At 50.6% G+C, this 27,771-nt stretch overlaps 9 protein-coding genes and 1 long non-coding RNA gene across 12 annotated transcripts in view; 5 read left to right on the top strand and 5 right to left on the bottom strand.

Annotated features, from left to right (window-relative positions):
* Positions 1-283: 283 nt before the first annotated feature.
* LOC117590740 (leucine-zipper-like transcriptional regulator 1 homolog) lies at positions 284-4,234 on the bottom strand. Its single transcript, XM_034283648.1, has 5 exons — positions 3,320-4,234; positions 1,836-3,254; positions 1,592-1,767; positions 1,355-1,533; positions 284-1,290 (listed from the first exon to the last, which is right to left on the bottom strand). Exons 1-5 carry the CDS (start codon positions 4,099-4,101, stop codon positions 886-888), a joined length of 2,961 nt encoding a protein of 986 aa, XP_034139539.1. The 5' UTR covers positions 4,102-4,234; the 3' UTR covers positions 284-885.
* Positions 4,235-4,580: 346 nt separating this feature from the next.
* Positions 4,581-7,253, top strand: LOC117590750 (mediator of RNA polymerase II transcription subunit 22). 2 transcript variants are annotated; one of them, XM_034283661.1, is made up of 4 exons: positions 4,581-4,760; positions 4,853-4,954; positions 5,014-5,252; positions 7,236-7,253. In XM_034283661.1, the coding sequence occupies exons 1-3, from the start codon at positions 4,637-4,639 to the stop codon at positions 5,229-5,231; spliced, it is 444 nt and encodes a 147-aa protein (XP_034139552.1). In that variant the 5' UTR covers positions 4,581-4,636; the 3' UTR covers positions 5,232-5,252; positions 7,236-7,253. The 2 variants fall into 2 exon arrangements, with proteins under 2 accessions (XP_034139552.1, XP_034139550.1); XM_034283659.1 differs by lacking the exon at positions 7,236-7,253 and having other exon boundaries at positions 4,582-4,760; positions 5,014-5,299.
* On the bottom strand, positions 5,270-6,391 carry LOC117590748 (nucleosome assembly protein 1-like 1-A). Its single transcript, XM_034283657.1, has one exon. The coding sequence runs from the start codon at positions 6,374-6,376 to the stop codon at positions 5,285-5,287; it is 1,092 nt and encodes a 363-aa protein (XP_034139548.1). The 5' UTR covers positions 6,377-6,391; the 3' UTR covers positions 5,270-5,284.
* Positions 7,254-7,968: 715 nt separating the features above from the next.
* Positions 7,969-9,399, top strand: LOC117590743. Its single transcript, XM_034283653.1, has one exon. It carries the CDS (start codon positions 8,028-8,030, stop codon positions 9,357-9,359), a length of 1,332 nt encoding a protein of 443 aa, XP_034139544.1. The 5' UTR covers positions 7,969-8,027; the 3' UTR covers positions 9,360-9,399.
* Positions 9,400-9,730: 331 nt separating this feature from the next.
* Positions 9,731-16,862, top strand: LOC117590745 (mucin-5AC). The gene is made up of 3 exons (XM_034283655.1): positions 9,731-11,167; positions 11,235-11,375; positions 15,445-16,862. The coding sequence occupies exons 1-3, from the start codon at positions 10,208-10,210 to the stop codon at positions 15,514-15,516; spliced, it is 1,173 nt and encodes a 390-aa protein (XP_034139546.1). The 5' UTR covers positions 9,731-10,207; the 3' UTR covers positions 15,517-16,862.
* LOC117590746 (translocating chain-associated membrane protein 1) lies at positions 12,600-15,205 on the top strand. The gene is made up of 2 exons (XM_034283656.1): positions 12,600-12,996; positions 13,358-15,205. The coding sequence occupies exon 2, from the start codon at positions 13,401-13,403 to the stop codon at positions 14,511-14,513; it is 1,113 nt and encodes a 370-aa protein (XP_034139547.1). The 5' UTR covers positions 12,600-12,996; positions 13,358-13,400; the 3' UTR covers positions 14,514-15,205.
* Positions 16,863-17,753: 891 nt separating the features above from the next.
* LOC117590751 lies at positions 17,754-18,725 on the bottom strand. Its single transcript, XR_004574328.1, has 3 exons — positions 18,454-18,725; positions 18,310-18,397; positions 17,754-18,254 (listed from the first exon to the last, which is right to left on the bottom strand). It is a non-coding gene; the product is annotated as an uncharacterized LOC117590751 (long non-coding RNA).
* A 271-nt stretch (positions 18,726-18,996) lies between these two features.
* Positions 18,997-20,498, top strand: LOC117590744 (crossover junction endonuclease MUS81). The gene has a single exon (XM_034283654.1). The coding sequence runs from the start codon at positions 19,075-19,077 to the stop codon at positions 20,347-20,349; it is 1,275 nt and encodes a 424-aa protein (XP_034139545.1). The 5' UTR covers positions 18,997-19,074; the 3' UTR covers positions 20,350-20,498.
* LOC117590741 (RUN domain-containing protein 1) lies at positions 20,347-23,418 on the bottom strand. 2 transcript variants are annotated; one of them, XM_034283651.1, is made up of 4 exons: positions 22,914-23,417; positions 21,654-22,864; positions 20,781-21,581; positions 20,347-20,709 (listed from the first exon to the last, which is right to left on the bottom strand). In XM_034283651.1, exons 2-4 carry the CDS (start codon positions 22,847-22,849, stop codon positions 20,520-20,522), a joined length of 2,187 nt encoding a protein of 728 aa, XP_034139542.1. In that variant the 5' UTR covers positions 22,850-22,864; positions 22,914-23,417; the 3' UTR covers positions 20,347-20,519. The 2 variants fall into 2 exon arrangements, with proteins under 2 accessions (XP_034139542.1, XP_034139541.1); XM_034283650.1 differs by having other exon boundaries at positions 21,654-23,418.
* A 3,691-nt stretch (positions 23,419-27,109) lies between these two features.
* The window catches only part of LOC117590749 (estradiol 17-beta-dehydrogenase 8), a 944-nt gene continuing 282 nt past the window's right edge, over positions 27,110-27,771 (bottom strand). The window contains 1 exon segment of the mRNA XM_034283658.1: positions 27,110-27,771. This exon segment is cut by the window's right edge and continues 13 nt beyond it. Within this exon segment, the coding sequence (XP_034139549.1) occupies positions 27,283-27,771 (489 nt within the window). The 3' untranslated portion in view covers positions 27,110-27,282.

Below are 27,771 nucleotides of genomic sequence, written 5' to 3'. Positions count from 1 at the left end.
CCTATGGCAGCTATATGTCAATGGTCAATCGAATGGGTCCTCGTAATCACAAACAACAAACAAGTGTACTTTTCTTTACGTTACAAATTTTGTTATCTAAAGCCTACTTTTTGTTGGATCACTGCGCAATTGTTTCGTTTTCATTGCTTAGTTCACCAATTCGTATAAAAAATGTTTGCTTCTTTTCTTGTTGTAGCAGTGCAAAAACATTCAGATATAAAAACGCTTCAATCTATCTAAGGCCTCTGTGAGGAGCTGTCTCTCATGAGGATATGTTCTTATAATGCTGTGACATCGGAACACCTTTCATCTAATACTCGCACACAGGGGCGACACAGGAGGGTTACAGATTTACAGATTTACAGATTCACAGATTTACCTTTGCAAGGGCATACAAAATAAATTAGATTTGGCAATCTACTGCTGCGACAAACTCAATTTTGTTCCACTAAACTTACAAAATACTTTGAGGGTGTCGTAGGGGGTGTGTAAAAGCATAGCTTGAGATTAACTCTGGTTGATGGTGCATGTAGGCAGGAGGGCAGCGGTGCAGGGCTTTAAAAGTAGTACAATATATCGGATAAGGGGCCTAACAAGTAAGTGTACATAATAGATAGGTAAGGTAAGGTAAGTATTCATATAAGTATGGTCGGATGGATCTTTACTCCTACTCTCTCTCTCTCTCTCTCTGTCTGTCTCTTTGTCCGACATTCTTTTTGCCAGCTGCTGCTGTCAGAATGCGTTGAATGTTGATCAAGGATCATGGGCTAACTTTGTCGTAGTTTCGTGGTTTCGCTGCCAACCGCTACTGCCGCTTTACGTGCTACGTCCGATTTGCAACCAGGCGAGCAACAACTGCAGGGCCGGCTGTAGCAGCACTAGTTTTCAGATATCTGTATTGATATTAATGCTGGTCAGAAACTCGCCTTGCGAATCGGCCACAGCGCGTATGATCTCCAGCAACAGTTCGCGCGACAAACCCGATATCTTTGGCAGTCTTGCCACCTTGGCAAAATCTTTCACAATCAATTTCAACGCATACTCCTTGATGTCGTAGATCTTCGTTATATCCGACGCTTCCAGCGTCTGCAGCACATTCTCGTACGTAATATTATGCTCCAGCGAGTACTTGCAGAAGGCGTGCAGACGATTGTTGGACAGGCCATAGAAGCACGGTGCCTGGAACAGGTACAGCGCATCCTGTGGCGGCATCTTTGTCTCCCCGTAGTAGATGTAGCGGAGCAGTGAATGAAACGCCTCCAATGAGGGTGAAATCTCACCAATTTGTATCTGCAACAAGAGCGACAATCGGGAGATCAGTTCAGTTCCAATTTCGTACTGGGACGGTACTCACATTGACGGTGTTATCCGGCGGCATGAACGAACGGAACATGCCCTGGAAATAGGTACAGCGTGACGACAACACAGACTTGTGCGCCGGTATCACATGGTCCTCCAATATAAGGCTAATGTCGCAGAAATCATTGCCGGTCGTCTTCAGGAACGTGCACAGATCCAGCTCCAATGTGGTGCCTATCGATATTGGCATTAAAAATAACAACTTAAGCAGATCTTCACCTCTGATCCGTACCTGTGCTCGCTTCGAAACTGGTGTCCATTACCAGCTTGCTGGGATGCAGACGCTTGCGTATGATCTCCACGAGCAGGGGCTTGTCCAGGTCACTGAACTCACTGGACATGACCACCTCGGTGAAGTTCTCCTCCTTGATGATGAACTGCATGCAGTGATCCTTGATTATTTTGATGCTAACAGAAGAGAGAGGTTGGGAATATTTAGAAGGTTTTCCGTTTAACTGTTCGATTTCCACACTCACTTGCTCTTATCCGCATTGTAGAGGGCCTCTAGGACATTGATTTTGTTGATCTTATAGTCCAGATATTGTATGCAGCCGTGGGCCAGCCGCGGCATGGTGAAGAGCCCAGCCAATTGGTAGATGTCGGTGATTAGAATGATTATGTTCTTGTTGTACGGATCCTTGAGGTCGATGCGATCCGTGTAGATGTAGTTGAGAATAATGTCAAAGGCCTCCGGCGAGGCGTGCACCAGGCGCACCTCCAGCATGGGTGCCCGGTCACCGCCAACGCCCGTGTTCAGCGCCTGCGCATCCACCTGGCCAACGCCGTAAACCTTCTCCATCTGCTGCTGGCGTGCCTCGCGTGCGGCCAATATCTTGTTGCGCAAGTACTTGGAGCGTGCCGCCACGAAGGCAATGTGTGCCAGAATGCGCACCTCCTCCACACCCACCACGAACTCAATGTCGCAGAATTGCTTCTCCTGAAAGAACTTGCCAAAGTCGTCGCGCAGCGTGCACTTTGGATAGCTGGAGAACTGGAAGCGGTAGGTGTCGCCGCGCCGCACGCTATTGTCCACGGTCCCGCCGAAGATGTACATGGCATCGCCGATGACGGCCGAGGCGTGAAACACCCGGCCCGAGGGAACGTCCGAGTTCTGTTCCGGCAGCACAGCGGACCAGATCTGCAGGTCCAGGTCGTAGCAGTGCAGATCGTTGGGCAGCGTCGAGTCTGCGGAGCCTCCGAACACGTACAAGAACCGATCGTGGTGCACCATGGTGTGGCCGTAGCGGCGAGGGGGCGGCGCCGAGGTGGCGCCACGCAGCACCGGCTCATTCGAGATGCGACGCCAGGTGCGCGTCTTAAAGTGGAATTCAAACAGCGAATTGGTGATCTGCAGCCCGCTCTGCCCCGAGAACACATACATGGCATCCCGGGCCACGGCCACCGGAAAGTTGCAGCAGGTGGGCGGCCTGTCGCCCTTCTGCTCCACCTCCTCCCACTGATGGTGGTCGTCGGTCAGGTTGAGCGTCCACATATCATTCAGTCGGGCATTGCCGTCGTAGCCCGCATAGATCCACATCTTGTTGTCGTAGACGGCCGCACCGTGGGCAGAGCGCGGCACTGGCTGCCGGCCCGAGAACTTCCACTCCACCCACATGGCGCTCTTGAACTTGTACTCGAACAGATCGTTCTTGTTGGTCAGATTCGAGTTGGAGTGTATGTCGCCCGTGTAGCCGCCAAATATGAACATCGAGGCGCCGGCCACCACCGCCGAGTGATGGTAGCGCGGCGCTGGCGGTGTCCCAGTGGCGCACGCCCTGCCCCACGACTTGTCCTTCACGCCAAAGCGTATGAGGTCGTTCAGCATGTTCTTGCCATTGTCGCCGCCAAACACGAACATGGCATCCTTGTAGGCCACCACCGTGTGCTTGCTGCGCCTGTTAGTGTGTGTAAGAACGAGGGATTATCGATGGGAGGAGACACATCTGATGAAACTACTCACTTGGCGCCCACAAACTCGGCACACTCGAGCATCCGGGTCCATTGGTGCGTGGCCGTGTACGAGGTGAAGTCCACGTTGAGCGCGTTGCAGCTGTAGCTGCCCGGCGAGGCGGCTGTGCCGCTGCCACTGCTGCCATTGCTGGCATTGCTGGCCGCATCGTAGGCCGGGCTGCTGCTGCTGCAGTGGCTCGACTGGACGGCGCGCGTGCTGCGCAGCGAACTGGAGGTGGACATTCTCAGGTTGTTGCGAATGTGCTGGGCGTCCAGACAACCGGCGGTGGAGGCGCTCTTCCTGGCCTTGTGCCGCTTGCTCGACTTTGAGCGCGAAAAGAACGACTCGGAGTGGGGTGCCGCCTGCGACGGTGTCTGGTGCTGCTGCTGCGAGCTGCTGGCCACACAGGCCGGACAGTAGATGTTGACTCCGGCGGGGGTGCTGCCTCCGCTACCGCTGGCACTGCCACTGCCGCTGCCACTGCCACTACCGCTGCCGGTGACCAAGCCACAAACGGCGCTCAGGCCGCTGGATATCGAATTGGAGCCAATGCCACAACTGGCACGGACGCTCCCAACTGTGTTGGCACTTCCACTAGCGCCCGCGCTTCCACTTCCGCTCGCAGTGGCACTCCCACTCCTACCTGTCCCGCTCCCCACTGCAGCTCCTGCTCCTGCTCCTGCGATGACTCCTCCTCCTGCGCCACCACCACCACCGCCGCCACTGGCAGCCGCACCTGCTCCTGCCCCGGCCACGCCAACGCCAACGCCTCCGCTGATGGATTTTAGCATCAAAGCATTACCGGCGTAGAATCGACTTCGCTCGCTTATTTTGAGGTTTTTCTATTTTCCACAGGCTACAGTATCGAAAATTTATGTCTTGGACGCCCTTCTCTTTCGCACATTCATTAACTGGGTCCCACTGCAGTGTAACCGCAGACTTATCAACCGAATATACCGTCTGACACTCGCAAATATACCGCAATATACCAACTATTTGAGGAAATATACCGATATAACACAAATCATGAATGAAGTGAACGAACTAGAACAGGTGAACCAATTTGAGTAAAACAATTTGAAAGCAAGAACTTTTTCATTGATAAACTAATGAACTTTTCTAGATTCACATTTCCTTATACGCGCAATGCAAATATGTATGTAAATATGTAGTTTCGAAACGAAATCATTTCTATGCCGCTCCGGAACCAGTGGACTTCGTTGTCGTGTGAACTGCTGTGATGCCTGCCGCCGCCTCCAAAAGATAAACAAACAAAAGCGCCGCCTGCGCATTTTTTAATTTGTTTATATCAGAGTCTATTTATTTATGGCCAACACTATGGCCAGCGGCTCTCGGACTACCACGCTGCCGCAGTCGAAGGAGGCGCTACTCAAGTCATACAACGCACGCCTCAAGGAGGATGTGCGCAGCATGCTGGAGAACTTTGAGGGTGAGACATAGACTGTCATGAGACGGGCACAGGGCCATGTGATGGTCAATTTCTGAATTGCTTATTTACCGTCTCTCGACGCTCTCTTTCAGAAACCCTCAAGCTGGCGCGCAGAGAGAGCCACAGCCAAATATCGCGTACGACACAATGCGAACAGGATGCCCTCGAAATGCAAATACGAGCCTCCAATATGGGTAAGCAGAGAAGATTTAGCTACGGACTTCACCCCTAATCCTTTGTCACGTTTCTGCAGTGCGTGCGGGTGAGTCGCTGATGAAGCTGGTGGCCGATCTCAAGCAGTATCTCATACTGAACGACTTCCACTCGGTCAACGAGGCCATTACGAACAATTCGCAGCTGTTTCGTGCCACCCAAATCGAGTGCGACAGGAAGCTGATGAAGCTGCGCGACGAAATGGCGATGGATCTGTACGATCTCGAGGAGGAGTACTACACGAGCATATTCAAGTAGATCTCCGCTGTACCATAAGCCATTTAATATCATTTATTTGTTTAATACAACAGTTAACCAAAGCTAAAGCTGCTTGAGACAGACTCTGTCTTGGTTTCTGCTTCGGATGTCTCCGAGGAGGCGCTGTCGTGGAGCGCCTCGCTGGTGCTGTCCACAAGGTCGCCGGTGTAGTAAAGCACAGCCTTGGGCACGATCTGGGTGCGCAGCAGGAAGCCCACCTCAAAGTCATTGGTCAGCAGCGTGTCGGTCTTCTCGTCGACCAGCGACAACTCCAGTGGCTGTGGCGGTGAGAAGAAATTGAAGAAGGATTCGCGTGGCAGTGCATTCGCCTGCAGCGTGAGGTTGCTGCCGGTGCGCCAATGGATATGGCAGCCCTCGCAGCTCACAATCTCGGGGCCCTCGAATGTGAATGGATAGTCCGGGTCGGCCTGGTGCTGCAAAAAGTACTTTTTGGTGAGCAACAGCGAACTGTCGTCCAGGTAGCTGTTGGGCGTAAACAGAAACTGGATGGTGTAGGCAGCCGGCTCGTAGCTGATGCGCAGGTCCGCGAGGCACTCGAGCAGCGGCTCATCGTGGCTTTCCACCATGTTCGACAGCAACAAAACATTCCGGAAGATGCTCAGCCAGAAGCGGGGCACACCCACCGCATTGTACGGCATCTGGGGCATGAACTCGACCAGCTGCTGGAACTCCTTGCTGGCCTTGAGCTCCTCGACCAGTTCGTCAGCCTCCTCGCTCCAGCTGGGCTCCATCGGTGGCGGCTCCACAGACCCCTCAACAATTAAGCGCCGCGAATCGAACAGCTCGACGCAATGCAGATAGTAGCGCTTCTCCAGCTCGAACACCTCCCGATAGAAATGCTCCGAGATCTTTATCTGCTGCATCTGATTGTGCTTCAGGGCCATAATACGATTGTGCACTGGCCCCGGCAGTTGGTCCATCATGTGCTGCAGGCAGGCCTTTCTGCTGCGCCCTGACATCTCCGCCGGTCGCAGCACCGCGTCGAGTAAACCAGCAAACTCTCCCAGTGATTCGCTGCTCTTGGCCGGCCACAGCATCGTGTCGGATGAGCTGCCATCATCGAGCGTGTGGCTGCAATTGTCCGTTTGCTGCTGCTTCCCCACCACTGCTGGATCTCTCTCCATGCTACTTAGAATTTGGAATACAACAAATTTCGAGCTATAATTTATCTATGACTGACAAAAGCAAATCGGACTTTATAGTATTGAGAGTATATTGTCATCAGGCTGAACATTTTTAGTGGCTTTAGATGACTATTTCCTAGACATAACCTCAGCGATAAGGACCCTAGCTTTAAGTACAAATTATTCTCGCTTATATTTGCCTCAATTTTACACCAAAACCAAAATGATTTCTAAACTTCAATAGCAGGAAAGCGGAGTCCATTCGTACTGTTAGCTGATAAAAATCCTAATTCAAAATGTTTCTATATTGATATCAATATTTACGGAAAATATTTCTTTTTTTTTTTTGTGTACATATTGCAAAATTCCAAGGAAATTTGTCCACGATATCTGCACTTCATGTGGCTGCTCAGACATCTTTATGTACAATCTGCGATATTTTGGTTGTTCTTCAGGCAATAATATCCCCAAGGTATTCTCGTATCTAGAGGCCATAAACCACCATTGCGGCAGGTCGGAATCGGAGCAGAGAAATCTCTAGGCATCAGCATAATTGGGTGGGTCTTTTTGCGAACCTGGAAACGCCCCTCGCCACTATCGTGTCTGCTGGCCGCTGGCCACTTGACTCGATCCTATCTGGCATGGACGTGACACACTTGTGACCAACTGAAGGAATAAGCATTTTATAGCGTCGCCGACGATAAGCCAGCCCCCGGACCCGTTATAGCCTGCGGCTAGCCGTAAAATCTGAGGCGCTTTTTGGTAATCTTATCCGTCGACTGTTCATGTGTGCCCAGGGCCAAACCCAGACCCATCCATGATTTGATTCCGCTGACTCTCGCTCGATGGCCAAATGCTAATTTTATTTATAAATATTTTTTGCCTCAAGTTCTCCTTCGCCGTTCCAATTGCTCCCTCACCATGGGGGGTCCAAGTGGTCACGGATTTGGACCCAGATTCTGGCTATATTTTAGATTTACAATCGCTCTTATCATGCTGAGAGTATGTTAGATAATACCTCATACATCGACTGTAGCTGCACCTGATGGCCTTCGCTTGGCTACTGATTTCTGGCTTTGAATGGAATTTGTGTGCAAAAGATTGAAGATTAAAGCGTAAACCGATAATCATTTATTTTGAATTCAGAATTATTCTATATCTGATGTATAACAACAATTAAACACAAGTGCTGCCAAGCGTCAGCATTTTACGCACAAATCACAGATTGAAATCAACAGAGCGGCGCTGCTGCATGTCGCGTTTAAAAGAGAATATGGAAATGGTGAGGATAAACGATCAATCTTAGTACCAATAATTCTATTTATGTTTTAGCCTTTGAATTATTTTGAATAGAAAGTTAACTAATGGCAGCAATAAACCGAATAATCGCAGACAGATTCAGATTTACGAGCGAGTCATTAATTTGGAATTGGCAGATTGCTGTTCCCATTCCCGTTCCCGTTCCACAAAGCTCCAACGGGTGCGATAAGCCCGATAAGGTGCTGCAGGATTGCGCAGGGAGGGGCCTTATCGGAAATCGAAGATAGCTGGGCCTCAGTCCGGGCATTTGTTTAGGTAATCTACGGCTGCGTTTCACAGTCACGTAAAGGCAGCAAAGGCAGCGACACGCGAAACCACTCATCGATCGACAATGCTACTATTGACGGGCATCTGCCTGGCCCTGGGCATAGCGGTGGCCCTGCTCGGGCTGGCCACCAAACTGCTGGGCCTGAAGCCGCCACTTGTCTTCGGCAAGTACCCACTGAAGGGGCTGTTTTATCGCCTCAAGTATGGGATTGCACTGCTGGTGGTGCGACGGCTGCGGTATCGCCTCTACCGCCGGAACGAGGAGGTGCTGGGCTCCGAGGAGCATCTGGCCAAGGTGGACAGGCCGCAGCAGCTGAGCAATGACCCCAAGAGCTACGATGTGGTCAGCTTCATGGCCGCCAATGCCGAGGGCCAGAAGCTGATGGTCACCCTCGAGCGGCGACGACGGGGAGTGATCAAGGCTGCCCTCTATTTGTGGCTACCGTCCGAGGGGCTGCTCAGCTCCCCCCGGCTGCCGGACATGGCGCACTTCACCACCGATGGCAGCGAGGAGAGCAGCGAGTTCCGTGGCGAAGGATTCCACATCTATCCGGAAGAGTCCATGCGTGTTTGGCGCATCAAGTACGACGGTTTGCTCACCAAAAACGAGCAGCAGGTGCCGGTGCAGCTAGATCTGAGGTTCGAGAGCCCCAGCGCGACTCATTTTGACTATAGCCGTGACTTGAGCTCCAACCTGATAGCCGACTCGATAGCCAGGGAGGCGTGGAACGAGCGCTTCTACGGCATGCTCCGTTCCGTGACCCACATCATGGAGAAGCGCACCCACTACGAGCAGAACGGAGAGCTCTCCGGATCGCTGCAGCTGGATGGAAATAAGTTAAAGCTTCAGATGCGAGGATTCCGGGACCACAGCTTCGGCACTGAGCGCTGCCTGAGCTCCATCAACCGATATGTTTACTTTGCCCTCTTCCTGGACGATGGCAGCAGCATGGTCGTGGGCAATCTCAGCCAGCCCTCGTTTTTCCTCTCCTCGCTGAAGGTGGGCTACGTGTGCAGTCCAGCGGGCGTCTACCAGCCCATCAAGAGCAGCAACTTTGAGCTGTACACGTACGGGGAGAAGGGCACACCTCCCCAGCATCAGAACTTTATTGTCTGCACTGAGGAGCGGGAGTATCTCGTCCAGATTCGCGTCGAGGACTCCGCCCTGCGCTATGTGGGCGGCGACTGGGAGTCCAAGGTCTTCAATCAGTTTGTCTCCTGCACTGTCAACGGCATTGCCGGCCAGGGACACGCCGAGTTCCTCTATCGCCACCAGGGCGGCCGGCCCGAGGCGGTCTCCAGTCGGGATCCACCCTGGTACCAGCGCATCAAGCACTTTGAGCGCTGCCTCAGCAACTTGGACCCATCCGCCGACAAGGGGGAGTTCGTCTTCTAAAATAACAATAACAATAATATTTATCCGTGTGATATATGTATGATTTTTTTTTTGTTTTTATTTTTAAGAATCAGTGTATGGGTAGGGTAAAGTAAAATATAATTTAATTTAAATGGGAAAAACATGGGAAATTTTAAAGTCAAGGAACCGCATTTCAAAAATCCTGAAAGCACTTTGCGGGAAACTCCATTTTTCATTGCACAGCACTGAGAATGCTGTCGCTGATGGTGGCTTGGCAGCACTGGAGCGAAGAGGCAGCACAGGAGATGCGCATGTCCGAAAAAAAAACAAAAAAAAACGTAAATCAATAAAAACATAAAATTGAGTGCGCAAGGAGCATGCAGCAGCAGCAGCAGCAGGAACAGGAACCAGACCGAGGCGCAACAACAATAATCCCACGTGAAGACAGAGAGCAGCAGAATCTAAAGCTGCATCAGGAATATCATAATTAGCAGAGAAATAACGGGAAGAAAGCAGAGGAATTGACGAAGAACTAACAGTTTCCTGGTCGACAGTCAACAGCAGAAGCAACGGAAAGTGTAGGAAGAGCAGGAAGAGGAGCAACAAAAACGGAACACACAAAAACACACAGACGCACATACACACACACTAGACACGCAAACGTACACACGAGAGCAGCGCAGAAGAAAAATAAGAAGCAGCAGCTGAAGCAGAGGGATTAACCGTTCACTGGACAGCAGCAGCGACAGAAGCAGAGAAACGCATCCAGCATTATTGTAGTTTAGTGCATCGGCTAAACAGAGCAGAGGCAGCGACAGAGTAAAGAGAGCGAAAGAGTCAAGTAAGTGAGTGAGAGAGAGAGCGCGTAAGTGCAATCAGAGATCACGATGTATAAAACAATACGTCACGGCGAGAACAGCCTTCAATACACGATTCTACCGCAAAACGATGACTTCCGCATAGAGGGTAAACTGTCGGCTGCCTCCTCGTCCTCCTCGTCGTCATCCGCCGCCTCGTCCAAGCGCAGCTCGGCGGCGGGACAGCGACGAAGACGTTCTTTCTTCGCCTACCTGGGCCTGATCTTTGTCTGCACCGTCATCATTGGCGCTGTGCTCATCCCCTTCCTAGTCTCCGCCGAGTGTCTGCCCAATCCCACAGAATGGTTCCTCAAGACCAAGGCGGCCCTCACCCATAGCCGGGCACCCACTGGATCTGGAGTTGGTATTGTAGCTGGCGCTAGAACTGGATCTGGAGATGCCATACCAGGCACACTGCCCACCGGGTCGCCACTGCTCCAGCTGGGTCAGAGCGTGGGCAAAACAGTGCAGATTGTGAACAGGAATGGAATCGAGCAATTTGTGCTAAAGGTCAACAAAACGATCGTCACAGCTCCCACCACAGGATCGGAGGAGCTGCAGCAGGCGCTGCCCCTTAGCAGCAGCACAACAACAACAACAAGCACCAGCACCACCACCACCACCACCACTACAAAGGCACCCACGACCAGCAGTAGCACCAGTACCACAGCTGCAACGACAACCACGACCAGGGAGCAGCCGCCGCCGCCGCCCGTTCCGGTCAGCACTACCGGATATGTTGCAGTAGTCCCACCGCAAGCCCAGCAGCGTCACCTACCGGCCACCACGATCACCACGCGAATCATACAGGTGCCGTTGTTGAAGTCGGCCGCCAAGAAGCCCATTATGCCCCCCGTCTTGGCCAAGACGCAGGGTGCTGTAGAGCAGAAGCAGGGAGCGGAAATGGAGAAGGGCCAGAACAAGAGCAACAGCGACTGGATAAAGACGCACTGGGCCTACATAGATCCCTCGACCTACTTCCAGTGGACCGTACGTATAGCATTTCCTTCGTCCTAGTTTCGTGTGGTGTTTCATCGAAAAATCCTAACATTTACAGGGCTACAAGGCCGAGGATAGCGTGCTGCTGCCCGCCCTCTTGGGATTCGCACTCATTGGCATGATTTTGATCATCACGGTCTGCCTAGTGGCACGCAACAAGCGCACCATCGTGTCCTCGGTGCGCAAGCGGAACCGTAATGTGAGTAGGAAATTGCATTTAATTACCCTTTGGGACGGGTCGGGTCGGGCCGTTTGGGGGTCGCGCTTGTGTAACACCAGTGGTGCACCAACATGGGCCACAATCACAACGAAAATCGTGAATTTTAATGCGCGTAAAAAGTGGAACGGAGTGACTATTGCGTGGCGGAACACAGCAAAACTTTAAGGAACGTCCATCAAAGGGGGGTTATTCCAGGTAAAGATCCGTTCAGACTCATGTCCTACTTGGTGGCTACCACCAGCTAAGATATCGATTGTGCCGACAGTCAGGCTGCCATCCAAAGCCGCCTCCCTACACCATAACAGGAAGCTTCGTGTGGTCCCCACACAGGCAGGACAGACCGGAGCTCCTTTGTAGCTCCTTTTTTTAAACTTCTGTGTGGGCGTCAGATCTTCCTTGCGTACATAGGTTACGGGGTATCACAATTGGCAAACTCCAGATGACCTCGACCTTTGTCGGAGCAGAGCCTGAATAAACAAAAACTAAACATGCGCGGGCAGCAGGCCACTTGCCTCCAGCCCTGGAAAGTGCGCAGCCCTGCTGCCACGGCAACCAGTTCCAAACTCAGGGCTTCAAAGTGGTTAAAAAAGTGTTTTTGTTATCGTGTAAAAATTGAAATGTATGTGAATAATACAATGATTGGGCAACGTTTGTTGTGTGATTCAATTGTGATTAAATATAATAAAAAGACAAGAACCTGGTGCGAAGTTCAGTTCCGGAACTGAACTCAGTATGCAGCCCTCGGCAAACGCGAACTGGAAACTGGAGCATGGCAACAACAAACCAGTTTTCTCTGTGTTGGTGTACATCGTCGTCGTTCCACGTCACACACGGTCGCGCTCACACCAAGCATTAACTTGTGGCGCTTGGGAGAGCGAGAGAGCGCATGACTTTAGCCGGCTGTCGGCGCACCACGTGAGAGCGAGCGAGTGGGCAGGCATGTGAACAAGTGGTAGTGAGAGCAGCGCTGCTGCGCTGCTGTTGTTGGAGAGCAGGCACTGCGTGGCAATTTTGTATGTTGTTGTTGCAGCTGCTGCTGCTGTATAGCGCATTAACGTTTTTTGGCAGGGCTGCACAATCAGCGGAACCAGGGGAAGAATAATCCACCCAACCCGATGGTAAAAAATCATATGCAGGCAGTAGAAGTACAGTGCCAATATTGCAGAAATTGAAAAAGAGAGTGCAGCAAATTAGAAAAATGTTTGAACAGCTGAATCGCGTGTGTGCTTCCAGCCCTGGATTTGGTGAAACGTAGCTGCTTACACACACACCCACATACAGCGGGCTGGCAGCATCGACGTTGACGTTGCCGTTTGCTGTTTGCCGTTGTTGCCGTTGCCGTTGCTGTCCGACAGTCAGTCAGTCACACAGGTGAGAAGCAAAAGTAAAAGGCAGCAGCGCGGCTGGAGCAGAGGAGCAAGCAGTGACAGCGACAGCGACTGCTACGTGTGTTGGTCAGTACCAGAAGTGAGCCTAGCCCGAGTCGAGTCGGAGCTGCAGCAGAAGCGGACACCCCAGCAGCAGCAGCAGCAGCAGTGGCCAGAGCGGAGATAGCCCCCAACGCCTACGTCAGCAAAACGCGAGAAAACACGAGAATCCTGTAAGCATTTCAAACCCAAACTTTTGCCTGCGTGTCTGTGCCTGTGCCTATGTGTGGGTGCGTGTGCTCCACATCTCCCCTCTCACTCGCTCAAGTGTATGCGTGTGTGTGTGTGTTGAATGATAGTGTTGCATGTGTAGCTCTGGGAGCCAGCCCCCGTATTGGTGTGCGAGTGCGAGCCGAGTGCCAACAAGGCAAATTGTGACTTTGCAGCGGAGGGGATAGAGAGATAGAGAAAGAGAGAGAGCGCGCGCGACACACACACATACTGGGAGGAGCACACGACATGGCCAGAACCCAGTTTCCAGCTAACAGCTCCCAGTGAGAATCTCTCATCGCTAACGTGTACAACCCATTGCAGTGACAACCCCCCAAAACTCCCGAATCCAAACTCCACCAGGAAGATGGCCATTAAACCGGGTCTGGGAAGAAAGCCCAGCAACAAGAACCCGCCAATCCTGAGCCACGAGTTCGTGATACAGAACCATGCGGACATCATCTCCTGCGTGGCAATGGTCTTTGTGGTGGGCCTAATGAACGAATCGACTGCCTCCTTCGCCAGCGCCTTCATCTCGCTGCATCACAATGTCAGCGGGGAGGACCCCAGCAGGGAGCAGCCTTATGGCAAGGTCTACACCTATGTGGCCGGCATCAAGGACTACTGCTCGATCTTCTTCTACACCCTAACCTGCATCATTATGCATGCGATCATCCAGGAGTTCGTTCTGGATAAGATCAGCAAGAAGCTGCATCTCTCCAAGTTCAAGCTGGCCCGCTTTAACGAATCCGGCCAGCTGGTGGCCTTCTACCTGCTCTCGTTCGTGTGGGGCGCACATGTCGTTCTGCGCGAAGGATACCTGGGCCAGGTGGCCCAGCTGTGGGAGGGCTTCCCCAGCCATCCAATGAGCTTCCTGCACAAGTTCTACTTCATTATCCAGCTGGCTTACTACCTGCACATGCTGCCGGAGCTATACTTCCAGAAGATCCGCACCAGGGAGGAGCAGCAGCCGAAGATTGTACATTCCATCAGCGGCTTCAGCCTCATCGTGATCGCCTACACCATGAGCTTCCAGCGGCTGGCCCTCGTCCTGCTCACGCTGCACTACTTCAGCGAGCTGCTCTCACATGTCTTCCAGCTGATCGGCGTCTTCGATCGCGAGGAGCGCCTCGCCCGCCTGCGCGTGGTGAACAGCGCCTGCTTCTTCCTGGTGCGCTTCGCCACCTCGGTGATTGGTGTGCTCACCCTCTACTACGGCATCGGGGGCCTGCGCTCCCTGCTGGCCCTCGGCGGTCTGATCGCCCTGCAGGGCTACCTCGTGTTCTCCTTCATCACTGAACAGCTGCGTGCGAAGCGTGAAGCCAAGCGCGAGGCGAAGCGAGAGGCCAAGCTGCTGGCGGCACAGTCCTCCAAGAAGGCCGTCAAGTCACCCAAGGACAAGGTGAAGCGCAAGAAGGAGAGCGACCTGCCCGAGGCGGACCAGCCGACGCCCAGTCCCGTCAAGCAGAAGCTCAAGTGAGAGGGTGACCGGCGGCCAAGCCATCGACGACTCTCAACGCCGAGCAACAAAATCTTCCGCACACTTCCAATCAAATCCGAAAATCAATCTTAACCAATCCAATCCAAACCAGAGAAGTTATAGATAATGAGAGTGAAAGCGAGAGAGCACAACCACTGACAGACCCCAATGTAAATGTAAATGTAAATGTAAATCTCGGCCAAGGTCAAGGCCCCAGGCTCCAGATTATAGCTCCATCTTCTGATGCAAACGTGCAACCTGCAACCTGCTGCCACCAACTACTCTATGCTACCGAGGCACATTTCCGCTGCATTTACCACTTTCTCAGAGCAGGATACAGAACCAGAACTAAAGCCACTTTCCGACATGCGATGAAACAATATTTTTGAAACCTATTTTTTGTAGCCTAAATGTTTTGTTTTCATTTTAAGTTTTATATAATTTTTTTTTTATAATAAATTTTTTTTATTTTTATATAATATACACAAAAAAAAAAGAAGCCCAGCATGTGTGCGTGGTGTGTGTTTTTTGGTTCCCAACTCTCTGTTAAAAGTAATCGTTTGATTCCTACAAAATGATTTCAACAAAACACACAACAATTTCCAATCGTCCTATTTGCATGTAAAACTATTTTTTATAAAACAAAACAAACAAATCAAACAACAACAACAAACCACTTAAAACAAATTAATTCTGAAGAATGTTGAAGTTAAAAGTAAGAACCAGAGCAGTAGACGAAGATTGTAAACGAAGCAGACAAAAAGAAAAAAAAAAACAATTGCTAAATATATGTATAAATATATATATTTTATATAAGAGAAACTGAAGAATGCTCTGACTCATAATTGTGGGATTGGGTGGGGGATATGCATAATCATCTAAGAAGATCTGTAACTAAAAGCCTTCTCTCTCTCTTGTTCTCCTTTTGCAGGACATTGAGGAGCAGGGAGCCGAGGATAATGCCACGCTGCTTGCCACCACCAATCTGTCGGACGATGACTAAGGAATCTCCGAGCATCTTTTGTTTTTGCGCCAGTCTGCTTATCCAACGATCCTTCGCTTGATCCTTTGATATGGATGCACACACGCACTCAGAAATGGGACAAGTGCTTCGGGAGTAATCGGATTCTTACAGCAAGCTCTCTCGCTGAACGCCCAAAGCCCCCCATACATCCCATATGCCGCCCATTCCCAAGCAACTTTCACTGTTATGTTTCTCTCCCAAAAGAAACCAAAAAAAAAAAAAAAGCCGAAGCTGAAGACTGTTTCTTGAAAACTTCAACACACACACAAAAATGAACTGAAAGGTTAATTTTTCCACACAACATTAATTTCTCGAAAACTCGTTTTGAAACTCTTTCCAAAAATTATGCTTAGGTTGTGTCCATGTCTTAACGTGTGCATGAGAGAGTATGAGTGTGCATATGTATAAGCGTGTGTGTGAAAGAGAAAGAGAGAGCTTATTTCCATAATCTATAAAGAAATATACATAAATTTATTTATACGATATACGCGCGGGGATAATGCTCGATTAGAACTCGATGCTCTAAAAAACTGTGACTCAAATATTCCCATTATCAAATGAGCTCTTATCTCCCTCACTCAAATGGAGTGGCACGGTGCAGTGCGGTTCATAACTGTACAAAAAATGGCAGTATTAGATGTGGAGCTATAAATGGGAACCCATTAGGCATTCAAGTTATTCAAGTTCAGTCTCCAGTCCGATGATAGAAAATGCTTGAGTTTCTCATCAACATTGTACCATCTGATTCTATTCGAGCACAAACGATTGGTATGACATGGAATATAATCAGAATGCAAAATGTTAATAACAAGCGAAATTCAAATTGAATTTAATATTTCATTCCCATTTAATGGACGCAAATGCTCTCATACAGTTCGTTCTGGCAGCGCACCACACACCGTAGTTAAGATTTAAATATTAATTGATGGCAAACAAAAAAAAACTATACAAAATAACGTGATGTCCACCAGGCATCTAAAAATGATGATGCTTAGAGGTGTCCGTCGTCTCCCCTTATAATTAGCTTATAATTCGTGTGTACTCTTGAAACCAAAGAATTCAAATCAAATGAAACGTCCAGAAATGAGAAATATTTTCTTCTATTTTTTTTTTTTTTTGTGTCGGTCTAGTCAAGAAGTGGGCCTGGACTGTACTTAATTTATAGCACAAATATTGAACTACGAACAGGTGGAAAAAAAGCTTCTAAATGCATTTACCATTAGCTGAGAGCAGCCGAATCTCCAATGTCCTGAAACGAAGGGATGGATGGATGATTCATGTTTTGGAGCACCGCTTAAAGCCGAGCACCCCAAACAAAAAAAAAAACAAACAACACTTGCTAAATCAAATGCAAAGGAAGAAGATCCAAGTATTAGTAGATGGGAGAGATCGGGACGGATCGGATCGGATCGGAACGGGAGAGTTGAACTATATGTGTATGTGTGTTAACTCTGTATGTGGGTCTATATATATGTATGTATAACTGTGAAGCATTGACAAGTATTTCAGATGATCTGTATTTTTGTAAGCGTAATATTTAGAGCAAAAACAAATCCAATAACAAACAAACAAAAATGACAAAATCCAATGATGCAAACTATATAGCATAAGATTTTTGCGGGGGGCGTGGCATTCGCACACACAATATTGATTTGCTCAACATATTTACATATTTATATATATATACATATACACGAGACACACACCCCCACAAGACACCTCTATACAAAATATATGTATGTAACTGTGTAACGCAAAAGCTTAAGGCTTGCATTTACGTAAGACGATGGTATAGAAGAAGCAGGATATATCCTCCATATGTATGTGTTATCACTTATTTTGCGAAGCTAAACAATTAAGTCCATATACATACATACATAAACACATACTACTATACCTATATACAAACTGCAGCAATCCAATCCAGATCCAACAAGAATACGCATTACTTACAATAAAGACAAACAAACACACACAAAAATGTTGCAAAATGCATCAGAAATCGCCCGTCTACAAAGTGTGGCATTAGATATACTCGTATATACGATTATGAACCTATATAAGTATATATGCATGTATATGTATACACAAAACACACACTATATTGAATGTTTTTGCTTGTTAAAGTGAATAATAATAAAAAGAAAACTAATTACATGGATATTTACACATTTACATATATGTATGTATGTACATATGAACAAGATTTGGAAAGGAATTTCGTTGTGTTTTTACATTTGCATGAAATAGTGGATTATGCTTCAGAAAAATCCATTGAGTAGGTACGAGTGATATTTTAGACTGATTCACAAGTCTGATCTAAATCTTCATAATCCATATGTTTTTATCTACATATTTCCATTATTATAATGTACCAAAAACTATTTACATATCATGACGTGTGCTCAACAAAAGACTGGTTGTAAACGGATAAGTAACAATTCAAATTCTTCTACTTGACTATTTTCTTGTTCCATTTTGAGCATCGAATGTACAGAAAACATAATCTGTTAACATTGCTTTTTGGTTCCGCTGTGATACGATCTATTTTAAATTCGTTTTTTATATTGATAATCCTTTGTTATATGTATGATGGATTATCCCATTGATAAGATCAGCACCAATACAAATCTTGGAGCTTCTAGAGCTACTACTTTGCTGGACAGCTATGCTCATCCTTCTCCGAATACGTTATTGCCAAAATATGAGTGAGGATTCTGCAAGAGGATTCACGTCAATAAACAAAAACTGGAAATACACATATGCACATACCTGGAGGTTTACTCCCATGCGAGTCTCGATACTCAAAATTGGCTACCGCAGTGCTTGCACGATCAATTTCTCAGTCCTTCGGGCCAATCTGAAAGAGACAGCAGGAATAGAGTGAGAGCCACATATTCCTTCTGTCTGTCTCACCTTGTGCAGGAGACACGAGGAAGAGCATCCGCCTCTGTTTAAAGGATGGAGCACGTAGCGTGGGCCCATCATAGCTGCGGACGGATGCCTCCCGTTGTTTTGGCAGAGCCAGCCATGCCCGGCACCAACATGCACATGGCGAGAGCACCAACAGGTTTAGAACAGCCATACTAGGCTCAATGATGGCTGTTTTGGCACTATGCAGAATGTAGCCAACAACAAAACAAAATAGCGCACAAAAAACAAACCAAAACAAGAATACATTGAATAGAGATGCGCGGGCAATCGATTGTGAAGCTGCAACCTCGATACTAACCATCGATATTGTGCGTATTTCTTTAAACATTTTTTGAGCGCATATGTTGTGAGCTAATTAAATTATTTTATTAATATAATTATATTTAAATTACTTTAAAACCCTTTAAAGCCTTTATGTAAATATTGCAAGCATTCCAACAATCGTTCAGGATTAAATACCACCAAATATCGAAACTTGTTCACCACCTCTAGTAACGAACCTATCGATAGAAATGCAGATATGCTATCAAAGATGGGCGGCAAATTGTGCAAACAAGTGAAAAAAAGCATTTAAGAATTACCATTAAATGCACACAAAGCTAAATGGAGACACGACTGGAGGTGCGTTTGCGGGAGCCCAATCCGCTGTTCACCCGCTGGCTGGAGCGTTGGCTGCGCGAGGCCGAGCGACGGCAACAGAGGTCTCAGCACAAGTTGCGGCAGGCTCTGGAGGCACTGAAGAGCTACCCGCTGCCGCTGTACTGTGGTCGCGACTGCGCCGTGCTACGGGGCTTCGGCGGCACCTTGTGCCAGCTTATTGACGAGGAGCTGCGTCAGCACCGAGGCGCCACAGCCGAGACACAGCCGGCGGCGGCAGCCACAGCCCAGTACGAGCAGCAGGTGCAACAGGTGGTCAAGGCGGTTCAGGAGAAGCAGCTGCAGAAGGCGAAGAAGTGCCCCGCCAAGAAGCCGACAAAGAAAGCCCAGCTGGAGCAGGCAGCGGCCGAGGAGCGAGAGCGTGTGGTGGAGATGCTGCCGGGCAGCTTCGAGGTGCTGCTCCTGGTGGACACCCAGGAGACGAGTGGCAAGAACAAGCGCGTGCTCGACCAGACACGCAGTTACCTGCAGTCCCTTGGCGCCGAGCACGAGGTGCGTCGCCTCACCGTCGGCGACTTCCTATGGATAGCCCGCGACGCGGACGGCAACGAGCTCGTCCTGCCCTACATCGTGGAGCGCAAGCGCATGGACGATCTGGCCTCGAGTATACGCGACGGTCGCTTCCACGAGCAGAAGCACCGACTGCGACAGTGCGGCCTGCCACACGTGATTTACCTGATCGAAGACTACGGCGACAACGAGCAGCTGGGCCTGCCGCTGGACTCGCTGCTACAGGCGCTGGCCAACGCGCGCATCCAGTCGGGCATCCAGGTGGTGCGAACGGAGAACCACTACCGCAGCATGTGCTACCTGGCGGGCATGGGCCGAGCGCTGCATCAACTCTTTCTCAGCAAGAGTCTGCACAGCGTGGATCGAGCCGCATTGGGCGTGCCCAGCGCCAGCTGTCTGACCGATCGCCGTATGGGTCTGCTCAAGTTCCGGGCCCTGTACGAGGACTCGGCCAAGAATGCACAGCTGACGGTGCGCGAAGTGTTTGTGCAGCAGCTGCTGCAGCTGCATTCGCTCTCCATGGACCGAGCGCTGGCCATTGTGGAGCGCTATCCCACGCCGCGACTGCTGCTGGACGCGTACGCGTCGTGCGGGGAGCAGGAGCAAGCCCGTCGCCTGCTGGCGGGCCTCACATGCGGTGCCCTGGAGCGGCCGCTGGGCGAGAAGCTGAGCCAGTGCCTGTACGACTTCTACGGGAGCGAGTTTAGGTAGGATTAGCAATTGATTTAATGGGACATATCTAAGGTTATATACACGAGTTTATACACATAAGTGATGGGGGGAATAGTACGAGAGTACGACTTGGACTAGCACCCAATAATGGCCAACAAAATAGACATTAAACACGTAAAATAAGAGTTCTCAGTTGATCTTCTGTCTCTCTAGATGTTGCGGAAGTGACGGATGGCCAGGTCCACGGGCAGATCAAAGTCGTACTTGGACAGGGCGTCGATGGAGCGCAATGAGTCGCGGAAGCCTGTGCGGGCCACATAGCTGGTGGACGAGTAGTAGCTGTCAATCAGCTCGTTGCAGCTGAGTATCAGATTAAGCCACTCCACCAGCAAATGGGAGCTGCAATGAGAGAAAAACGAAACATTTAGCAATGGAAATATGGAAACTCAAGCAATTAGAGGACGACTCACTTCAGTCCCGCGCAGACAAACGCCTTAAAGTGGGCATTGTGGCTGCGCTTGTAGGGCTTGTGCATGGCCAGGATCATGCCCACTGTGCTGAGCAGGCTCTGTTTGGCCGTCACATCCTGCGCGTCGACAATGTCCAGCTGGAAGCTGAGAGAGAGCTTCCGCGCCGGCGTATTGTTGTACTCCTCGCCGTGCTTCAGCTGATAGTACTCGAGGATCAGCTCCCAGGCGTGCATGCCACGGCCCAGGCCGAGGAACTGCGACTCCTGGGCAGACGGCGCTGCCATGCGCTGCGTGCCCGGATGCAGGCACCGCATGAAGGGCACCATCAGGCTGGAGGCCGCCGACTCGGCGGGTATCCGCAGGCCATGCTGGATGAGCTGCTGCAGCGTTCGGGCAAAGTTCTTGCGCACCACCGTCGTCAGTTCGCGCCCGATGGTGGCTATGGAGTCGCCACGCATATGCACGATGCGCCTGCCCAGGCTCAGGCCTTTGATATCCTTCTCCCACTCGTAGCGGTCGTAGCTAGCCTCCTCGTCCGAGTCCGAGGAGGTGGCTGCTGACGCAGCGGCCGCCGCATATGGTGCCAGCTCATGGCCAGCTGCCACAGCCCGCCTGCAGCGCGGTGGCAAGGTGATCAACGCTCCGTTCTGTGCATTGAGGCACGTGCCGGAAGATCCTGCCTCCTGCTGCTGCTGGCGCAGGGCACGCTTGATGTTGGCCAACTTCTCGCGATCGCAGCTGAGCGTGGCGGCCAGCGCGGCCACCTCCTGGATGTCCACCTCCAGCTGGGCACGCAGATCCCTGCAGGAAAAAGAACAGGAAGCCTTGAGATAGATTGAGAGCAGAATTGAGAATACCACAACCAGCACGTACCCCCAGTGATTGCCCTTGTGCGTCTTCTTCAGGGTGTTCTGCTGGAAATCCTCGCGTGGCTTGGCCAGGTGCGTGCTGGCGAACATCTGCATGAGGATGGAGGCCTTGTCCAGCAGTCCGTGCGCCTTGCTGTGCAGACTCTCGCCGGCCTGGGCCACGGGCAGGGCGGAGGAATGGGAATAAGCACGAGCGGGCGGAGCAGTCTCCGCCGGCACGGGCAACGTAGCCTGGGAGCGGGCCGTCTGCTTGGCCGCATAGCTGTTGTAGGCGCCCGAGAGAAGCTTCAGGCGGTCGCTGCCGCTGGCCGAGGAGCCTGAACCGCCGCCGGAGCCGGAGCCAGAGCCCGCCGCATCGCACTGCAGGAATGCAATGAAGCGCTCCAGGTCGGTGATCTGCGTCTTCAGCTGGGCCACCAGTTGCTCCTTCATCTTCAGCGGACCCACAAACTCGCCGATGGCATTGTCCACCTGGTGGCGCAGCTGGTCCGTGCTGAGCGATGGCAGATCCTGCTGCTCCACCTGCAGATTGAGCTTGGCCCGCAGCTCGTCCAGGATGAACTTTTGCTTCTCGAGGAGCACATGCTGTGGCAGTATGCCCGGCTCCCCGGCCTCGTATGCCAACTGCTCCAGTTCCGTCAGCTGCGACTTGAGTTGCTCAATCAGCCGGCCATCGGACTCTGTCTCCCGCTCCGTGTCCGACTCGCCGGAATCCTTCTGCTGGCCAACGCCCGCATCGGGTATGCCCTGAAAGGCAAAATCTTCCAGATCGCGCAGCAACTGGTCGCGCTCCTCCGGCGGTGCCTCAACAATCTGTCGCACCCGCAGCTGGACGTGGGCAAAGTGCGAGGTGAGCGCCAGCAGGGAGCTGGTGAGCAGCTCCTGCTCCTCCTCGATGCTGCGTAGGCGCGCCAGTTCGCTGGCACTCTCCGTCTCCATGCCGGGCCCGCTCTTCTCTAGGCCAAGGCTCAGGCCCAGCAGGTTGGGCTCCAGATCGCAGTCCACGCCGGAGCTGGCACTGTTGGCGTCATCGTAGTTGGCACCCAGCGGTGACCATCGCTCGCTCAGCATTTGCTCTGGCTCCGGATCGGGCTCATTGTCCGTCTCAGGCTCCGTTTCCTCCGCAAATGTTGCAGCTTTGCCGTGGCAGCTGTTCGTCTCAGGCACAGGCTGTTGGCCTTCAACGGGGGATGATTCCATTGATACCGTGGCCTCCTGCTGCTCCTGCTGCTCCCTCCGCTCTTGCTGCTCCCTCCGCTCTTGCTGCTCCGCATCGACCAACTGCAGTGCCTCCTCCATTTCCATATGGAATTGCAGGCCTCAACGCTGCGCTCTGTTTACTTCTCGTTCACTTTTCCGCGTTGTTTTCCGTTTTGCCCAAAAGAGAAAAAAATCAATCGGTGCCCAGTTCCGCTTTCTGTGCCAGCTGGCCCAGCGCCTGCTGCTTCCCACTCTGTTCGCTCTCTCTCTCTCTCTCTCTCTTCCTCTGTTGTACGCCTTCGCTTGTCTCGCTTCCTGTGTGTGTGCCACGGTGGCAGCGCGGATAAGGATTTGGGCCGTACGATGAGCGCCCAGCGACAGTTTCTGACGCACTGACTGCCTGCCACGGACAACTAGCCACGTCCATTGGCTAGCAGCTTTCATCCAGAGGGGTTGCTGATTGCTCGCTTTGCAAGCTTAAAGCTTCCCTCTGGGGTTGGTTGTTGCTTTCGTTAAAGGCTTTTACCTGGATCAGTGGGGGGTGCGTGGGTGCAATGAATCCCCAAAGAGCTTACCCTTAAGCAAAAGCACTGCGCAGTTAATGACGCCACCAAACGCTGCGTGGGTTTTTTTTTTTAGAGCTTTTCTGTGAATTTAACATCCCCTGCAGTGCAGCTTTTTTAATTTTTTATTAATTTATTTATAAATTCGATGTTTGGTTGGAATATTAGTTAGTTTCGGTTTCTGTGGATTAGTTAAAAACGCGTTTTTGATTCTCATTCTAAGTATGAGCGCTGAGACTTGTGGTTAAGGGCTTTCCCCAGGTGAAGTGTCGTAAAAATTCCACTTATTAAATTCCCAAATCTGCGAGGGAAAGAGCACCACAAACTTAGCTTAGTTGGTTATTTTTAGAGCTTTATTTAAGTTTTCAATCCCCCAAAGTGTAAGGTAGTCTTTTCGAGGCTGAGGTAGCTCAGCCTCTCCAGGGCCACCTTACAAAGAAATTTGTAAAGTGCCGGGACCCGAGATTGCAGTGTAGCCGCCCCTGTCTGCTCCGACGCGAGCGCCCCTGGTAGTACCTAGGCAGCACCCGTTTCGGAGACAGGCACGCGGCGTTTGAGAGCCCGCGGTCTGGCGCGGTAGTGACCTGCGACCAGCCCAGCGGAGCCTCCAACGGTGGGCGACCACCGGGGTTAGCGGAGGCGCCTTCTGGCAGTGTAGCCGCCCCTGTCTGCTCCGACGCGAGCGCCCCTGGTAGTACCTAGGCAGCACCCGTTTCGGAGACAGGCACGCGCCGTTTGAGAGCCCGCGGTCTGGCGCGGTAGTGACCTGCGACCAGCCCAGCGGAGCCTCCAACGGTGGGCGACCACACTTACCGTCTTGCACTTCGGGAGGGGGGAAAGGGTTAAATTTACACTGTTACACACGAGCACATTGTTTAGTTTTGTTTCTTTATTCTCATATCTTTATTTCATATTTTTTTTTGTCTTTTTCCCTGTCTTACCGCCGTATGTACTTACATTTCCTATGTCCCTACCTACGTCGCACCAAACTAAGTCGTACTAGAAAAAGGGTGAGGCCCACAGCCTCGCTTACCCGATCCTCACGAGCCTATCGGTCTTTTTGTCTCCTCACCTGGCGCTCGGTCCTTGAGCCTCTCGTGGGCACGTGGTCTTGAGCCTCTCGTGGGCAACGGTGGGGTTATGGCGCACTTTTTACTGTTTTTACTTTTGTCGCCGCAGCGATCTCGACTGGTCCTCCCGGTGTTCGAAACATTTCTCCCCGAGGCGAGCTCTGCGTGGCGATCGCGAGCCCTTAGCTGCGGTCCATTGTCCGGGCTGCGCTGCCGTCGCTGCCCACGCCCGTGGCTCTCGGGCTGCTGCCGGCGCCCTTGCTCTCTCGCTCTGCTTCTCTGCTGCTGGCTCTCGGCGTTGATCTCTGGCTCTGCTTCTGCCGCTCTGCTGCTGCTCTGTTGGCTTCGTTCTCTGGCTCTGGCTCTGCTTCTCTGCTCTGCTCTGCTGCTGGCCGCTCTCGGGCTTCTGGCTCACTTCGTCGTTCTCTTTGGCTCTGCTGCTGGCTCACGTCGTCGTTCTCTTTGGCTCTGCTGCTGTTGGCTCGCGTCGCCGTTCTCTTTGCTCTGCTCTGCTGTTGGCTACTGTGGGCCGCGAACTTAAATTATGACTTCAGAATTTCACCTTATAATATAACTTAGAAACTAATAATGGTTAAGTCTCCTTCACGGAAGCTTTCACACGCAATTGAAAGTCAAACTTGCACTTACTTGCACATGTAATGACTTTTGATCGCTCCAGCCCCTTCCTGGCTCCTTACACCCTCTGCGGTAGTTCTCTTGAGAGAATTACATTGGTTGATGAACAAGTTAAAGTTTTCTGAACACATTTCTACCATGGTAAATAAAGCCATGGGTGTGCTTGGGATTATAAAGAGGTGGTCAAAGGAATTTGATGACCCCTATATAACGAAGACTCTCTTCCGATTTAAGAATACGGCTCATGTGTATGGTGCCCTCAGTACAACATACATCAGGACCGTATTGAATCAGTACAGAACAACTTTTTATTATTTTCCCTACGGAGACTCAACTGGGATGCAACTGTGAGACTGCCATCCTACCGTAGTAGAATTCTTTTAATAAATCTTCCATCCTTAGTTAGTCGTAGAAAAATGCTTGGTGTAATTTTTATGCACAACTTGATCAAGGGATAAACTTTACGATTCCCATTAGACCCACTAGAAACTATATTCCTTTGTTCCTTTCACTGTGCAGATCGAATTATGCCTTGCACGAACCCTTTTTTTATACCCGGTACTCAAAGAGTAAATAGGGTATATTGTATTTGTGGGGAATAACGGTTGTATGTAACGCACAGAAGGAAACTTTTCCGACCATGTCATGCATGTGAGGCATGTCTGTCTGTCCGTCTGTCCGTCCGTCCGTCTTGTTTGTCGGCTAGTTCTCAGAGACTATAAGAGCTAGAGCCACCAAATTTTGGCTCCAGACTACTGTATGCTAACACTGAAACCAGTGTATTTCAAAATTTAGCCCCGCCCCCGCAAAAGGGCGAAAACCTTCCAAACTTACAATTTTGAAGATAAAATAAAACTAAAAACGCCACTCCGTAGGAAATCAGATTACCAAATTGGGATCCGATTGGATCATTATTATAGCCAAAATGAAGAAATGAATTGTGGCTAAACCCACCCTGTCCTGCAGTTTTTGTTGTTCCTTTTACATTCTCTCATTCACACTCTGCTTCTGCTTCACTCGGCCTCTGCCTCTGCCCTCCCCCTGCCGCTGCCTCTTCCGACTTTAAACCCACCCCGTCCTGCAGCTTATATTTGTTTTTTTTGTGTGCGGGAGCTGCCTCTGCCTCTGTCGCGAGTCTGCAGTATGTGGTGGCATGGGCCACTTGATGGTGCAGTCATTGCATATCAACGTCCAGACATACAATTTATAGGTTCTGTGTCAATAAACAGACTCTGAAATTCGTGAAAGAACATTATAAATGGGTGGATTCAATTGTATCGTGATAACAAAAGAATACAAAATCGTACGATATATGATCAATTCTTTAGTATATCCGAGCAGCAGAAGCAGAGTGAAAATCAGGCATGACAAACATATAAATTCATTGCTTAGAAAGTGAATCTTCAAATGTCATCTAGTGCACCCTCAACCCCCTCTTTTGGGCTTTCTCTAAGCTTTCACTTTGATTATTTCGTACCCTTCAAAGTTTCAACCTGTTCCTTGCGCTTGAAACTTGAATTGAAAGCTGTTCAAGTCTTAGGTTTCCTATGCCCTTCATGATCATGCATACTTTGAAAACTTTAGAGCTTCGGCTGAAGCTTTTAAATCTGCAGAGAGCTTTACACCACAGGTCCCAAAAAGCTGTTCCACGCACATGCAGAGAATATTTACCTGTATTTTATTTGTGACATTTATGACCTACATTACCAAACCAGCGGACTCAACGGCTCATTGACCGAAGGTACCACCCCTTGCCCCACACGGACAAAACGAGGGGAACACGCGTCCAACACGTTGCCTTCTACCAACCCCCCCGGGCAGACTGCTGTTGTTATTTTTGGAGTGTCTCTGATAAGGCTTCTCCACCGGAGATTACCCCAAAAAAGCAAACATGTTCCCCGTGGCTGTTGCTGTTTTTTCTTCTGTTGCTGCTGCTGCTGCTGACAGTGCATCTTATCAGTGCCGGCTGATGGATAGATAACGAGTCTGTCAAGTGTCTGACACAGCAAACCCATGACGGTCATTTCGGGGTCACCCCCAGACGCCAGAGCCCACACCCAGAGATGACTCCTCCCCACACAGTCGCTCGCTTATTATTTATTTATTGAACAAAAAAAAAATTGTGAAAGGGAAAAGGAAAAGGGAAAGTTAAAGGAAATGGAAATTAACGAGGCGTCAGATTGTGCTTGCCGCCGTCAATGGGGAAGAGGGCGCCGGTGGTGAAGCTGGCCTTGGAGCTGGCCAGGAAGGCCACCGCCTCGGCCACCTCGAACACATCGCCGACACGGCCCAAGGGATGGGACGCAATGGCACGCTGCAGCATGGCCTTGTATTCCTCATCGACGATGCCGATGCGCTCATGGATGTTGGTCACCACGAAACCGGGATTCACCGAGTTGACACGCACTCCCTGCGGTGCCATCTCCAGTGCCACAATGCGGGTGAACTGATCGAGGGCAGCCTTGGACACACCGTAGCTGAGGGCGCCGGCAAAGGGACGCAGACCGGCGCAGCTGCTCACATTGACCACGGCACCCTTGGTCTCCAGCAGATGTGGGAGCACGGCCTTTGTCAGCAGTACGACGCCGCGCAGGTTTGTGTTCAGCACCGAGTCGAACTCCTCGATGTCCAGATCGATGAGGCCACCCTTGCC

Source organism: Drosophila guanche, unplaced genomic scaffold, assembly GCF_900245975.1.
Source record: "Drosophila guanche unplaced genomic scaffold, DGUA_6, whole genome shotgun sequence".
Classification (NCBI taxonomy): Eukaryota; Metazoa; Arthropoda; class Insecta; order Diptera; family Drosophilidae; genus Drosophila; species Drosophila guanche.
This window is presented reverse-complemented; position numbering and strand designations above follow the sequence as displayed.